The 16,241-nt window shown below is 35.5% G+C and overlaps 1 protein-coding gene across 3 annotated transcripts in view; it reads left to right on the top strand.

The window, feature by feature from the left end:
- LOC142339798 (uncharacterized) overlaps nucleotides 1-16,241 on the top strand; it is a 46,339-nt gene that overhangs the window by 18,494 nt on the left and 11,604 nt on the right. For all 3 annotated transcript variants that reach the window (XM_075390070.1, XM_075390072.1, XM_075390071.1), the window contains exons 6-8: nucleotides 6,805-6,838; nucleotides 7,098-7,187; nucleotides 13,392-13,490. In XM_075390070.1, the coding sequence (XP_075246185.1) occupies nucleotides 6,805-6,838; nucleotides 7,098-7,187; nucleotides 13,392-13,490 (223 nt within the window). The remainder of the gene's footprint in view (nucleotides 1-6,804; nucleotides 6,839-7,097; nucleotides 7,188-13,391; nucleotides 13,491-16,241) is intronic.

Genomic DNA, 16,241 nt, shown 5'->3' with positions numbered 1-16,241 from the left:
CTTAAATTTCATTTATTTCAGCAATATCATATCGTCCCAAGACTTTTATTTCCTTGTTTTGTCATAGAAAAACTTTAAAGTTAATTGCTGGCAGAGACCAGAGGCACGGAATGTAATTGAGAATAATTTTTTTGGATTTAAAATGAAACTCTCTCGGAAGTGAAGAAAATCATTTGTATCCTCTCATTGCAATTGCATCCATTTAGAAATTTTCAATAACAGATTAATATACAAAAAGCAAAAAATATGCCATTATGCAAGCAAATTGCAAAAACAAAAAATGTGGCTTTTCATGACAATTTCTTTCACTTATGAAACTCATAGACCTAACAAATTAAACTGAACTTGTTATAGGGGATAAATTGAAGACATAGTTCCAATTCAATTGCTGACAATAAAAAGGACATATTGATGGAAATTAAAATCACACGAGTTTAAAACAAAAAACGTGAAAGTATTTTCACATGGATTGCTTCATATTACCAAAAACTGAAGAAATGCAAAAACGTATCCCTGAACTTTGATTAACAGAGCCTCGCCAAAAATGCCAGTTTTTAATAAAGCAAAGTTCTTCTGTTCATTGAATGCTTTATTAAAAACTCACCAAAGAAGGTTGAGGCTAATGCTGTAGTCTCTATTTGTTTTATGCTCAAAATTGTTGTTTAGCTTTTTGAATGAACTTTTTCACCCTTGACTTTTTGGATTTTGTGTTTATTATTAGCTTCCGTCCGTCAGCTGTTCGAAGGCTGTTAGTTAAACTTCAATGGAATGTATTGGGGTACTGTCTTTTTATTGGATCTGTTCACATATTTTCATGTTTTGAAGTCAAATTGAAGTGATGTTTTTGGTTACGCCTAAACAAGAATTGAGGCAAAAGAGCGAGTATTTTTATGACTTGACATTTTGCCACTTGTATTTTAAAGTAGAGTGAGAAAAAGTTGTTCGAACAAAAATTCGCGTTCGTGTTGGTAGTTCGGTGTAGAAGTGTGACCGTTTGACTTGTTTTATTACAGATTTCGACAAATTTTTAATCGTTCCCACAAATCATTCATAGTCTAATCTAGGTCTAGTTTTATTAGTCATCAAACATTTTTTTGAAATGTAGGTCAGGACCTGTTCTGCTATTTTTTAATTGCTTTCTCTTTTTGTTAACAATTAATTGTTTTCAAACAGAGTTTGTAGTGATTGTAATAAACCTGTGGTCTTTTTGTCATTTTTGCTAGACCCATTTTATATCAGATAGGTAACGATTGGAAGGCATTAATTCTCTTAGAGCCTTAAGCCTAACCAATCTTTATAAACGCGATTCATCAAAATTGTTTTGAGGAGACAATTTTACGGTGTGAAGGGCGGGTCCTAATCTTGAGAGATTAAACCCCCCCTCCACTCATCCCTACGGCTACTCACCCCCAAGTACCCCTCGTCCACTCTCCTCCACTTAGCGGTTTGCACCCCCCTTCTCGTCCAGCCCTCCTAACCGCACCTACTCCCAATCAGTTGGCGCCCTTCAATGCTTGATTCTCTAAGCCCCAGCTTGGTATTACTAAAACAAACCACTCACCGGTCACTTATGAGCAATTCACCCGACGTTAGTCGGTCACGTTCGATTAATCAACTCGATTTATGCCGAAAATGCTATTTATAGAACCTTTTAAGGTTATATACAAAATACAATCACTTAGTTTACAAGTATCTATTTTAGGCATATAATAACAAGATTACCGCTTAAATCCACGCAATTTTCCCGATTTTAACAGATTTCAGTAGATGTGAATCGCTACCAGACAGTCGTAAGAAAGCGATCAGTCAGACATTGGTTTAATTTTTTCTGAGAATCATTGATTAAGCTATTTGTGAATGTTTTTTTGAACTTTTTAGGTTTAGATAAATGTAGCAATCACATAGATCACACGTATCGATTTGAGGCTTTTAATGATAGAATTTTCGCTGAAAACCATCGCCTTCCCCAATTTGAACAGGTTTCAATTGAAGTGATTCCCTGGGAATTGTTAGAGAGCGACCAGTTCAGTGCGAAATTGGCCCAGAGTTTTCGGAATTTAATTGATTAACCAACTATCGTTGCTATTTGTTATTTTTTCCCATTGCAATTTGTTAATTTTTTCATAGAACGCTTTAGGGTAAAATAGAAGTAATAATCCCATTGTTCACATGTATCAGTTTTTGGCTTTTAATGACAGAATAGTTAAAATCTTGCTATGTAATTAATAGAAAAAAGATGATTTGAATAGCAGATGATAAAAAAACAGTGGGAAACCTCAACAAATGGAAAATTTATCCACAAATGAGTATATAGAACTTTAAATCCAAGTGAGCGAATTTGTTTTAAGGGCTTTTTCGAGGTTTTTTCCAGTAGCTCTGAGCAATAAGTTTAATTAGCCACAATTTGCGGCCGCTTCATTATACGTGTTATACAACTATTATTAGGAATTACATGAAAAATTTTAATTTGAACACTTACCTTGCCAAAATTTTTAAAACAATCATCACAAGGGTTTGTGTCTCCAACAAATTGTCTTCATGAATTAACTAGATGATGAGTTAGATACATTGAAAAGTAAAATTGAGAAAAAAACTTGACATATATCACTCAAGTTGTTAAGTTGTTGGGCTATAAAAAAACGGTATATTTGCCCATGTATCTTGGAGGACATGAACTTAAATGTCTTATTAGTTCAACAATGATCGAGAACTAGTTCTGTGTGAAATATCAGAAAATTACATTACGTCGCTAATCCTAAAAATTCAGCGGAGTCCGCGTTTGCGGACACAAGTGAAGACATTTTGTCACCCATTCTCGCGTGGGAGAAAAATGGTTATATTGTGGAAAAAAATTACCAGAAAAATGCGGACGATCCTCACACTGTTCAGTCACTGTTCTCGTAAAAATCACGTTTTTCTGTCATAAATGTCCGCAATTTATGAGCAGGGGTATCGTCATCACTGTACTTTACCTGCAATTTATATTTGAAATTATGACTGATTAATATTATAATTAACCCTCACTTCATTTTGATAAGAAGTATTAATTATATCCCACTTTTTCTCCTTTAATCAGTTTCAGATTAAGTTGTTTTGAACCCTTAATTTATGTTCAAAACTTTTTTTCCCAATTTTTCCCAATTTTGTGCAATGTATTACCTCACTGTCACTGTTGTCGCGAAAGCTTATAACGCTTAAAGCTAAAACATGGCAGAGCGGACAATGCTGACATTAGCAAGCCAATTTGCGCGCTCAAAATGTAGGGCTGGCGACGTAATTTAATCAAATCTGCAAATTTGTTTCTAGATATAACCACCACACAATCCATCTGAAATGATTCATAGATTTTTCTCTTTTATTGCAGTCATATGCTAATGTTACCTCATTGAATGCAATCCTTTAAAAATTATTGTCACAATTATAAAGTATATCTTGTCGTTGACTAAAATCTTCTTTGACCACTCTTATTTGAAATACTTTTCAAACTTTACCAAACTAAATCAGCACAACTAAAGCTTTCCTTCCCTTTGTTCTTAACTAGTTTTTCAGATGAAGAACCCTTTTTTTTCTAAGAGACTGACACTTTAGGATAAAGATTATTCGTCAGCTAAATTCTGCAATTTCAGATCTAACATGTTTCTCGTCCTAAAACTCATTAAATGGACTCATAGCAATGTCACTTATCAAAACTAAAAGAAACTGCTCATGACTTGTCTTAAAAAATCTATTTTCTTTCCCCATATGTTCACAATTACATTCAGTGTTAAATTAACTTCTACTTTAAGCTGTGCCAATAAACTTGTTGGAAAAACAATTGATGAAACAAACCTGGGAATTTTAAGCTTTAAAATGAACAAAAAACCTCAGTTGCTCTGAACATTGCTTCTGTTTCAACAGAAAACTTGAAAACATTTTTGGCAAACATAACCAATTTGGCCAATTTCTTTCAATTTTAACTTATTTTATAATTTGTTGGCAATTGGTAACTTAGTGTTGAAACCATATTTTATCACCTTTCGGAAACTTTTTCTGTAACATTTTCAACTTATGATAAAGGCCGGTCGGATAAAAGATTTCCGCATGAAACGTGGAGGTGTCTTGATAGAAATTTGGTTAGCAATTTGACGAGCTTTTTTCATTTCTCACAAAAGAAAAAATAATGCTTCTTTTGTGTTATTGTTTAGCAATTTCTTTTAGTTTTTCTTGAATGAAGTTTGAAGCAATTATTGTGAACGTGATGGTCTTTTGTCTGCAAAATTTGTGCTTGACCGTTTTTACGCTTTTGTTTTAGAAAGTTCTGTGACACATTTTTTCACGCTTCTTCTTCATTTTGATTGCGTGATTTCGTGATTTTAATTGCTAGTTGTTGCACCCAATTTCTAAGCTAAATACCTAAACTAAATTGCCCCCTGGCTGTGTTTGTCGATTGTTTTCAAATTGGTTTTGCATTAAACATTTTAAACAAAAAAGTTTTACGCTTTCAATTCATGAACTTTTTGTTGGTTGAGACTCCGGGGTTGAAGTTCCTTCGAATTCATTCGAGGATCATATATGATTTCACAATGGCCATACTTGATTTCTGATTACAAACCTAGTATGAAGCAGAAAAATTATAAATAAGATCAATGTATGAATACCCAGAAATCATGTGTGACCCTGGTGTGTTCATCAAGAGTCCTATTGTTGTTATCGATAAAACATCACTTATGTGATTCCCCGGCATCCTTTAGTGATCCAACAAAAGACCCTGAAAGGCTATAATTTATGCAAACTTTGGTACATAATGGAAGAATAAGTCTATCTATGTTACTCAAGAATTCATATTTTCAAGTGTTGAAGCCAGTTAATACCTATAAATGCTCAATTACATTTAGAAACATGAAGAAAAATTTTAAATCTAATTTTTGAATCAATTTTTGAGCACGTATAAAATGCGACGCTGAAAGTATAAAATGCGGCATCCTTTAGTGATCCAACAAAAGACCCTGAAAGGCTATAATTTATGCAAACTTTGGTACATAATGGAAGAATAAGTCTATCTATATTACTCAAGAATTCATATTTTCAAGTGTTGAAGCCAGTTTATACCTATAAATGCTCAATTACATTTAGAAACATGAAGAAAAATTTTAAATCTAATTTTTAAATCAATTTTTGAGTACGTATAAAATGCGACGCTGTTGTTTTTTTCCTGCAGCCATATAGTCAAATGCTGACTGCGCATACGAAGTATTCAATTTAGGCGCTCCCTGACTACATTATATTAGACAATTTTTGGCAACAGTCAATATTTCATGTACCATATATGACCGTGTATGATTTTAAAGAAAGGGATAATTTTAATTTATTTTTCCTTTCAGTGTTTGTGTGATCCCTCTATGATTTGCTAGAAGTCATATATGATCTTTCTACGTCTACTAAAAACGCATACACATCATTTTGACTCGGTATGATTAATGAGAATCCTGTATGTCCTAGTATAAAAACGAAGAAAGTTGTATAATCAGTGAACCGGGCCATTTGAAAAATCATTGAAAAGGTATAGCAAAATGGTTATTTTTCGAGGTTGTTAAAAACTCCGAGGCAATACTGGCTATTATTGGGGACATCATGGTGGTCAATCGACAAGTGGTCAATCTGTCTATCTTTTTTCTTTAGTTGTTTCAATTTCATGAAAAACCACAAGCGTCTATTGTGGCAATCTGCCGGCTAAAATTCATATATCAATATATTTGGCGCAAGTTGCAAAACTGTTTGGTGGTGTAGATATTTTTCGACGTAAATTCCTTTCGGTGTGATTTACTTCAAAAAAACCTAGGCCTGTGCGCAATTTTTCGTCACCGATTGAGATTCAACATTGCTTAGAAAGACGCTTTCCGATCTAATTTCTTTGTTTAGTGTTTAATTGCTCTCGTAGAGAAGCAATTATTGCAAACGTGTGTGTCTTTTTTCTGAAAAGTTTTCGCTTGACCGTTTTGACTTTTCGAGTGACTTGTACGCCCTTAACTCTTTGCGTTTCGCGTGATCTAAAATTCTCTTTCAATCACAAATTCAAGCAGCTGAACTCAATTGTTGGCAATTTATTACTAAAAATTAATGAAAAGTGCGCCGAAACTGGTGCCATTTTTAACTTTAAATCTTAATAGTGGTATATGTTGACCTCTAAAGTGGTCAATTGAAGCCCACTATTGAACTTCTTAGTCCAATATAGGCTCTCTCCACCGACTAAAGCAGGCTGCAATTAATTAGAGCACCCACAAGTCGTTGGAGAGCAATTCTTCCGACGTTTAGTCGCTAACGTTTTTACTGCCCATCTATGTTTTCTCAAACAATAATCTGACCTATTTGATATTTCAATTGTTTTTTTAAACCTAGCATTCTTGATTTTTAGGTGGTACAGGCTACTTTCATTTAGATTTCTAACCTAATAAACTGCGCTTTATTGGTGGCAGTTTACTGCAGAAGTCAAACCACAGGGCGCCAAAAATGCGTTTACTTTTTTAAAGTCGATGTAGAGGTCTATAATAGGCTCTGGTTACATCATTTGAAGTATCTTATTAAAATTCGATCTACCTATCGCCCCCTCCCCTTCCACACGCACGCACGCACACGCGTGAAAACACACACACACACACACACACACACATTCAAACATACATACACATATGCACATATATACACACACATATATAAATACACATGCACATTTATCCTTTGAGAGCAATTCGCCTCGTGGTAGATGGTTGCTTTTTAATTAAATTTTGTTTTGGACCCCTATGAAAATGAAAAATATGATCTTTTCAGCACTACGCCAGAAGAACGCTTCAACCTTTTAACGGTTGGGATTCTTTTCTATTACAAAATGTGCATAACTTTTTCTAAGGATATAATCTCTTTGATTTTTCTCTTTTGGTCTATCATTATCTCTTGAATCTTTCTGTCTTCACATCGCAAACAGAATTTTGCTCACTAAGCATTAATTTTCATGGAACTGGTTATCATATCCACGATATAAAAGAGGTTGATGATTTTTAATTATTTATCATAATAATCTATTATTCTTCTGAAACCATTAATCTGTGTTTGATTTGTTTCAGTCGCAATTTGAGAAGTATCGTGCAGGTAGGAGAGTGCACGAAGACATTGCTGAACCTACTCCATATCATGTACTGAACATTGGATTAGAAGTAAGCTCACTTAGCCGAAAGAAACTACTCATTTTAACCACGAACAGAAACCCTGTAGGCCAATATTAATCATGTACTATCTCTGATATGATCTTACACTTTTTTGACGAATATTGGAGATATTGGTGTTTAATAACCGGTTAATGTTTTTAACAACCCCGTCTGCTATTCACACGACTACTGTTGCTCTCCAAGTACTAAAATCAGGAGTTCTTACGATTCAAAGATCGGTCTTTTCACGACTCCAAGTGGTGAAGTCTTTCTGAGAAAAAATTGTGATTTATTTTGTTTTATTTGATTTATTTTTACATATTTTATGCCAGATCTGCAGTTAAAGGGCACATGTCTCGAGAATTAAATTTTTATAACATTTTATAACAAAGTTTTTACAAAATATATAAGTCTTCTCGGTTGTTTCTAATAGCCCTGAAGTAATATCCCTTTATTTTATAATTCAAAGAACTTGAATTGTATTGAATTGTATTGGTCTTTGTTTTTAAAGTCTGTTCACACAATTTGATAATTTTTGGGTGGTAATTTTAATCACGCTAAAGCTCAACGCGTTGAATCGCTCTCAAAGAAAGATTGTAGCAATGATATTACTCTTGTTGGTCTTTTTCAATGCAATGTTTTGTCTGATCATTTTCATCTGATCATTTTTTCATTTGACCAACAATTTTTGTGACTTCTTATTGTTAATCGTAATTAACTGGGAAACCCTCAGGGTGTTAAGTTTGCTTATTACTTCCCAAAGTGACCTACTAGTTTCTAGTTTCCTGGAATGAAATCCACTGAAGCTGCTGATGAGACATGAATGTTTTGAATCAAAACAAACTCTTGCTGTTTAATTGCTCTCGAACGAAGTTTGTTGCAATTATATTAGTCCTGTCGGTCTTTTTTTATGCGATTTTTCGCTTGACCGATTTTTCGTCTGATGCTTTTGACTTTTCGTCCTCAAAAACTCAAAAACGGGATAAACAGGTAGCGCCCAGCTGGCATTAGGTGCTCTTAGAGCCTTTCAGCTCTGTTTCAGCTCAAACTGTTTTGAAGACTTATAGTTAAGCCCCCCCCCCCCTGTTAACCCCCCCCCCCCCAAACCCCACCCCCACTATTGCCTCCAACCCCCACCGCGCTGTTGCCCCCCAACCCAGTGTTTCCCCCCATCAGCCCACGGTGCACCCCCCCCCCCCCCCCCCCGGTGGCTAGCTACTGTCGAAGCCAACCGCTCGCCGGTCGTTTGAGAGCAATTCGCCCGACGTCAGTCGGTTATGTTTTAAATCCTTTCGCCTTCCAACCCACTGCTTTGTAGACATAAATCTCCGGTGAAAAGTGTACATATATTTTCTATGTGGATTACCCCCTTCCCAATGTGCCTCCCGTTGCCCCCAACGCGAATGTCCCACTTTTCTGGGTCCCTCGTTACAAGGTCAAGCAAGCAACGTAGCACATCTTCAAGATTGAAGTGTCTGCAAAAACCAAAGTCAGTCACATGCCAATAATTTAGGAACGATTCATCTGATTTTTTGGTTCATTTGTTTGATTAAAATTTTTTGTTCATATTATTGCTTTTGGATCTTTAAATTTTTTAAAAAGTTTTAATGGTTAAATTTTTTAAAATTTTTAACAGGTTTTAATTGTACCTATTTACAAGTAATTTTACGTTAAATGATTGATTTCTTGAGTAATTTTTGTCCGTCTTGAGGTTTTGGAGAGATTTTGGTGATTGTTGGGCCTATTTGAGGCTTTTTTTCTTTCATTTGTTTGATTAAAATATTTATTTTGTTTATACTATTGCGATTGGATCTATAAATTTTAAAACTTCTAATAAGGTAAGCGAAAATAAAATACGTTTCTATTTTTTTTTTCGCTTTTGTCGTTCACGTGGTTTAATTAATTTGAATTTTCTTTTCTTTGGTGCTAGTGTTTAACAATTGATCAGATACCGTACCACAAGATCTTGGGAAAATATTTTTTTGGATGTTTCACTCTGTGAAAAAAAATTTCAAAAAAAACATAAATGGCTTAACTGAACGGTTTTTTTGTTTCCTCCCTCTTTTCTCGGTGGTCGGAATTTTTAATATTTTTGAATTTTTGCGAAAATTTTGCTGCTAATTTTTTGTTTGATACTGGTATTTATGTAAATTTTGAGATCTTTTCCGTTTGTGCCCCCCCCCCCGTATATTATGCTCTCCCAGTTACAGAGCACGTGACATTACAAGGTAAATCATTATGTTAAAATATGGCACGTGCGTCGGGGGGGGGGGGGTTGTAAAAAATATGCACCCACTAAGCTGGGGGACACAAACGGAAAGGATCCAAATTACGTTTGGGGGATTAATGATCTGACGCTGTTTTCATTCCCAAAAACAGGATAGGTTGATCAAAGCCATGGCAATAAGCGCTTGTTCAGTGCTTTTAGAGCTCCACCAGCCTCTCAGGATGTTTAAACAAATCTTCCAATAAAATCTTGATTTTGTAATACTTTCAAAATTTGAAGGCCATTTTTTGGAACATTTTGATGCACTTTTTATCCTTCAGCTTTCTTGGCTACTCTCCGTTTTCTCAAAGATATCTTTATCACACGGTCTGTTGAGAATGTTTTTTGAGACGCATCGTGTTAGGAAATTTCACAATAATGGTCCACAGATTCAATATGGGAAAATTAAATCGGAGATGGAAACTGCCTTAACCAATTAAACTCATTTTTTGATGCGAATAATTGAACCCTGTTTTGATTCCTTTCTTTGTTCTTCGGGTGTATTCGTTATTAGTTGCTCTCGAACGAAATTGCTCTCTTTTGCACCTATAAATCATTTCTAAGCTACGCCCCTTTAAGTTAAATTGCCCCCGTCTGTCGTTCGAGAGCAATTTACCTGACGTTAGTCGGTTCATGTTTTATTATGCGATGACGGGTGCTCTGTAGCTGTACACGGGGAGAAGATCAGGATCTTTTCCATTTGTGCCCCCCAGTACGTTATGCCCCACCCCCCCCCCCTTACAGAACACGCGTCATTACATGCTAAATCATGATGTAAAAATTTTGCACGTGCTTCGGGGGGGGGGGGGGTGCAAATAATATGCACCCAATAAGCTGGGGGGAGGCACAAACGGAAAAGATCCGAAGATCATAATGTTGTTAGGGTGTTAAGAGACAACAATGTTTTGATTCTACATGTTATGCGACTCTAATGAAGTCCACTTCTGGCATCCATCGAGATATGCGGAGTAAATCGACATACAAACAATTGGTGTGCACTCTGATAAACCTAATGGCCATTTTAAAAACGGATTCTGGCTCCCAGCTTTTGGGTTCATATTATTTGCACCCTCAACTTTGTCAATCTTGATATACCAGTTTATTGTGTAAATAGTAGGTGCTCTGTAATAGGGGATGACCGACTGGGATTCACAGATATAGATGTTCACTGCCTTTTCAAGTAGAATAAATGGGAACGTCTTATACTGTAAATTTGGCACTGCAGACTTCTATGTTTCTCGATTCTTCCAAACAAATTCCAATGTGCACTTCTCATTTTTGTAACCGTAACTTCTTCAATTCCGTCAATAACAAATTACCAGTTCCTCGATCACTGATTTGTACTTTCGCTTTTCCGGCGCATACGTGCGCGTTTTTTCGTGCTTATAGTCCGCTCATTTCAAACGTTTTTGACTAATCTGATATACAATTTTGAATTTTTGCTGATTTCCCGATTCTTTTGCTTCTCTTTATGATCGTTTTCAACGTTTTTTTACTATTTGTTCTCCTTTTCTACGTTTTCTTGTGCATTCTGCTTATATCTTTTTCTGTCGATTTTTTTAAAGCGTAACTCTATATTACCTGAGCATTCTACTCGAACTTAACTTTCCTTAATTTTACCCACATTACAGGACCCTGAAATCTAATTCAGATCTCGTTGGGTGCTTTGTTTCGAATTTAACTAGTGGAATTTCTGTAGGACACATTGTATGTATTTGAGCATCAATTCTTATTTGGCAAATTAATGAAAGATTTGTGTAAAAGACGTCATTTGCAAATTTCTTTTTTATGACCTTTCAAGAGCCAAATATCGATACGTGTATCCTGCAAATAAATTAGCAGATATAAATTACAATTCTTGTATGTGGAATGAATTTGATGCATGGTAGAGTATTCCCAGGTTGCCCAATCTTGGAAAACTTGGTTCGGCCGTAGTACGGCACCTTATAATTCTCGAATGAATACCGTACTAAGATCTTATAAAGATGACTACGGTCCGTAGTATGGCCGTAATAAATTTTCTAAGTTACCGTGATAAGGCCGTATCAAGATCAATGAGGTACCGTACTAAAGCCGTACCAAGTTTTTTAGGTTGTCGTTAATAATCTATTAGTCGAGCAGCAGTCGGAAAAATTTCTAATCAAGTTAACAATCGACTACTTGGGAGTTTTCCTGTATAATTGTTGAGGTTTTCTCCCTCCTCCTTGTTCATTCAGTGCTTGGGACCGGAAGTGGCGGAGTTACTTAAAACACTATAGGAGTACTGACATAAAACGGTAAAAAAAAACGCACCGACAAAACCAGACAACAGCAATCACTAAAATTTAAAATATATATCAGGTTGTCGGAAAATGACGTCAAAATAAACAGAAAAAAACCGATTCTTTTGATATTTTACGGAATAAATTTTGTCGTTTTCCCTCCTTTTTTTATTCCGGGCTTGGCATCGGTTTCTCTTGGAAATTTTAACTTAAAAGCATTGGAAAATTCTTTGGTACAATCGGTTCCTAAATATTTTTTTTGAGTTCAACTTTCCTTAAATAACCTTACCGCGCATTTTAGCAATCAAATTTTACTTTCCCACTGATTCTAATTCAATGAGAACTACCAAGTTGATAAGTATTTGATCAATAAGGTTGGAACACATTAAACCACATTTAAAAATGATGTAGATATTTTTGACTAAACTAAAAAATAAAGCTCATCGGAAAGTGCCTACGATAGTTAATTGAGACTACTTTGTCAGTTAGTTCTGCTACAGAAAGTCAACAGGATGTCTACAAATATTAAAAAGTGCAATTTTTAGCGATCACTGAATAATGAACATTTAGGATTGTTCAATGGTCTTCCGATACCAATAACAATAAGACTGACGGTAAAAAAAAGTCTCAAAAGTCCTGACTCTTAACAAAGACATTGTTTTATTGTTTTCTATTAATAGCCGCCGTCAGCCTCTCAACGGCTATTTCTTAGGCGCTCTCCTTTTTTAATTCGCTTTACCTTTTGATCGCTTTTTTTGTTTTACAGAAGTCACGATTTTCACGTTTGTCTTCTGACGTACTGTACCCACTGTTTCAAATGAATTACTTTTAAATTTTTTCATGCATTGAATTACGCAATGTGGTGAATACTGTCAAAGTCAAAAGAGCAAACCAAGCAGAGTCGGGATAAACCGCTAAAACCCTGTCAGTAAGTCATTGAGAATTAGGTTATCAAAGTTCATTAGAGTGTTTGCTAGCCTACATTGGTATTAAGCGTATTAGCTTTTAGTTTAGAGGCTGAATTAAGTATAGTTGTAGAATCTAACTGAAACTACACGCCAAATTAGAACACTTTTTTACACTGAAAAAAACAGGGGAAATTTCAGTCAATTTATCTCTTCTTTTTTTCTTATTCTCTTTCAAACCCGATGTGCATTAAGGCAGCTATTTTCCGGCAATCAGCCGGCTATGTTTAGGTGATTTAAATTTTCTTGTGGAAAATACTGCACATTAAAAAAATTGGAAAACTTGATACGGCCTTATACGGAGACGTACTATGACATTTAATTTTTTCGGAGTTGTGAACCTCGTAGCGATAAAATGCATTCAAAAGCAGCTTAAATGCGTTAAAAGCTTGATTTAACAGCATTTATTGCAGCTCAGAATTGAGAAACCAGGCATTACAGTTAATTTGTACCGTGCCGTTGAAAACTTGATACGGCCGTATATTATGCCGTACTAAGTTTCAAAATGTTTCTACGGCACCGTATAAGTCCTGCTAGGTTTTCGAAACTTTGTCTAAGGTGGGCAAACTGGGTTACAGCATCTTGTCTGATAAATTTTTGGAAAATTTTACTCATAAAAGCCACAGAATTTGGATGTAAAAGCAACAAAAAGCGTGTAAACAAAACATGTAATTGTGTATCAGAGTTCTTGCCAAAGTGGGTGACTCGGGTTGTTTTCTAGACGGGGGGCAACCCATCAGAAGCCAGAGCCCTCTTCCTTCAACAACAAGCAAGACAGAAGGGCCTCCAATCAGAGCTCGACACACTTAACCAATCACAAGTAAGCTTGAGTTATGCAGCAAATTAATTGGCTTAAAATTTTAAGTCGAATTCGAACTGAAAATTTCGCAAAATAGACAGCACACTCACAAAAAAGTTTACTTTTTTGATAAGATGCCATAATTAGTCTTCAAATTTAAGGAACCAAACGTCACTTTGACCAGGCCAGAACAATGGACAAAAGTGCGCACTGTATTTGTTTGCGTTAGGGTGTTCATAGGTAGTGGGCTAAAAATGCCGACGGTAATAAAATTGTGAATTCAAATAACATCTATGATAAGAACTAAAAAAAGAAATTTGTTTCCGCTTTATCGCAGCAGAACCGCATTTACTCTGTATTTATTTAACGCAAGCAAGTTCTCAGATGTCTTTTTCTATAAACAGCGGCATTTCACACTGTTCTTTTTGAGGAGTATCATTTCTTTTTTCGTCGACTATGGTAGTTTTTTTGCTTCTGAACTTTTACGTGGTATCACTTGTGCAGCCATCAATGCTAAGACTGCTATCCAGTTTAAACTATGGTTATCTGAGAGCTCAACCTCTCATATACTGTTTCATATACTTCTTTTGGGGGAATGAACCGTCAATCATTGGTATGCTAAACACGTTCCTTACGTCTTGGCTAGCACCTTGTTAATAGATCTCAAAAAACATTACTGCACCTAATTTAGTTCCTATGAATATTTTTCATAACTTATTTTTTGTCTGTCAATTTTCTCTGGCCAAATACTTTTTTGTGGCTCTTCATCTTGAAATTTTTTTTTCAGAAAGTTTTTTCTGTACAAATATTTAAATCTGAATTCTAATGCATTGAGTAGAAAGAAAAATTTGACATCTTCTGTTCTGAAAATAATCCTCTGTAAATTTTATTCCTAGATATAAAATTCAGTTGAACAGACCAATAATTGCAACCGATTGAAATCTGAGTCGTCATTCTCTGTCGCATTTTTTCATTTGTTCAAGATAAGATTTGTAATCAAACACAAAACAAATCAGGAGAACACTCCTTGAATAACTATTGGGAATGAAAATTATATAATCTACCAAAATTCATAGTGGTCGGATGCATCTTGAGCAAAATAGTGATCGGTAGAGTTTTTCGTCTATTCAATCAATTAACTCAAGCCTGAAAAAAGCTTCGCAATATAGGTGACCTTTTCAACTGGAGGTGTTAAACTAGCTTTCGTAGTCTGTGCTCATCGGTTATCGGCCAACCTCTCGTCCCCAATTTTTGTTGTTTTTCACTTTAATTCAGTTTTCAGATAATTTTTCAGCAAATCCGGAACATCAGAATAAAAAAAATTGAGAAATTTTTTTTTGCTCATCTACAAAATTTTTCCAACTTTCATTTGATTTTTTTTTCTCTTTAAAAACTCCAATTGTGCTGGAAACGTATCGGATTAGACCAGGTTGTTTAAAATTTTTTAAAACAATCCTACGCTCGAAACCAGTTCTGATTCCAGTTCTGAGCAATTATTGTAATCATGGATGATTTTTCACTCAACACGTTTCTCTGTCCATTCAAATGGATTTCGTTATTACTGAGTAAATAAAAGAGCAGTGAGGATTGAAATGCGCTATTTAAATCTATCCTGTGAGAAAGCATTACGTCATAATTTCTTAACCATGTAAGCTTTACAAAAAGATTAAATGCACACAAAATACGTTCTATTTGGCATAGAAAGCTCGGAAAAAGTTCGTTTAACATAATTTTCGTTGAGCCTACTAATATACTGAATCGATTGCGCTCTTTTTAGGCTTAATATTTTTATGTTACGAAAACGTATCGGTGACCAATCTGAGCCGAAAATCGGCTCAGACAAAATACCTGTTAGCCAATACAACTAGATTTGCCGGGCCATTTAGAGGTGCTTTTTGCCTTGATGTGTTCCAATACAGTAGCTTTATCGTGGTTAATAAATTGAACACTTTACGATTGTGTGTTTTATCACCTATAATTTTTGGCATCGCGACCCTTATTGTTCTAGCTTAATTGTTGCAATAAATTTACTAATTACATATTGAGTTTGAGCCAGGTGCGTTCATGGAGTACTTTTGGTACTCTCTCGGGTACCACTTCCCCTCAGTCAATTCGACGTGACGTTACAATTACAATTGGGCTATTTGATGCTTGTCCAGTTTGATCTAGCTATGATGGAGACTGGAGTTATACAGTTGAGAGTTGAATGCATGCAGTTTGCGATTAGTATCTCGTGTTTAATACAGCCGCAAAAAACTTTGGGTAATAAAATGGAGAAAATCGAAACGACAGCAACAATAAAGCGAACACTCGTTAGCAATAACAGGAACAGCGCGGAAATGAGAGATCTACACTTCAAAGTCATCATTGGTGCTGCTTGGGAATCAAAGGAGTGGCCCCAACATTCCCACTGGACGTGTTGATGTCTAACCTGCAGCCGAACAGGAGTGACTACATTGGCATCATGGACTGCAAAAAAAACTCTTCTGGTTACTTTGGCGCACTCTATAGAAGACTCAGCTGCTGTCAAATTGAGAGGTTCCATTTTTGAACATTTAACCAAACAAAAACCCTCGGAAATCTTGACGAGTTGGAACTGTGAGACACCAGCCAGCCTCCAAAACTGTAAGACTAATCCAAAGAAAACTATGTCTAATTTTCCGTGTTGTAAATTGATGTGCGGCAAATCTATGAAACCATCCCCTTAACTTGCTGGGGCTAATATTCATTTTGGATTTTTTTTCAATTCCCCGGTCACCGATAACCCACCCC

The sequence above is a fragment of the Convolutriloba macropyga genome, chromosome 5 (genome assembly GCF_964194025.1).
Source record: "Convolutriloba macropyga chromosome 5, txConMacr16.3, whole genome shotgun sequence".
Lineage (NCBI taxonomy): Eukaryota > Metazoa > Xenacoelomorpha > Acoela > Convolutidae > Convolutriloba > Convolutriloba macropyga.
Note: the sequence above shows the minus strand (reverse complement) of the source record. Positions and strands in the feature narration are given on the sequence as shown.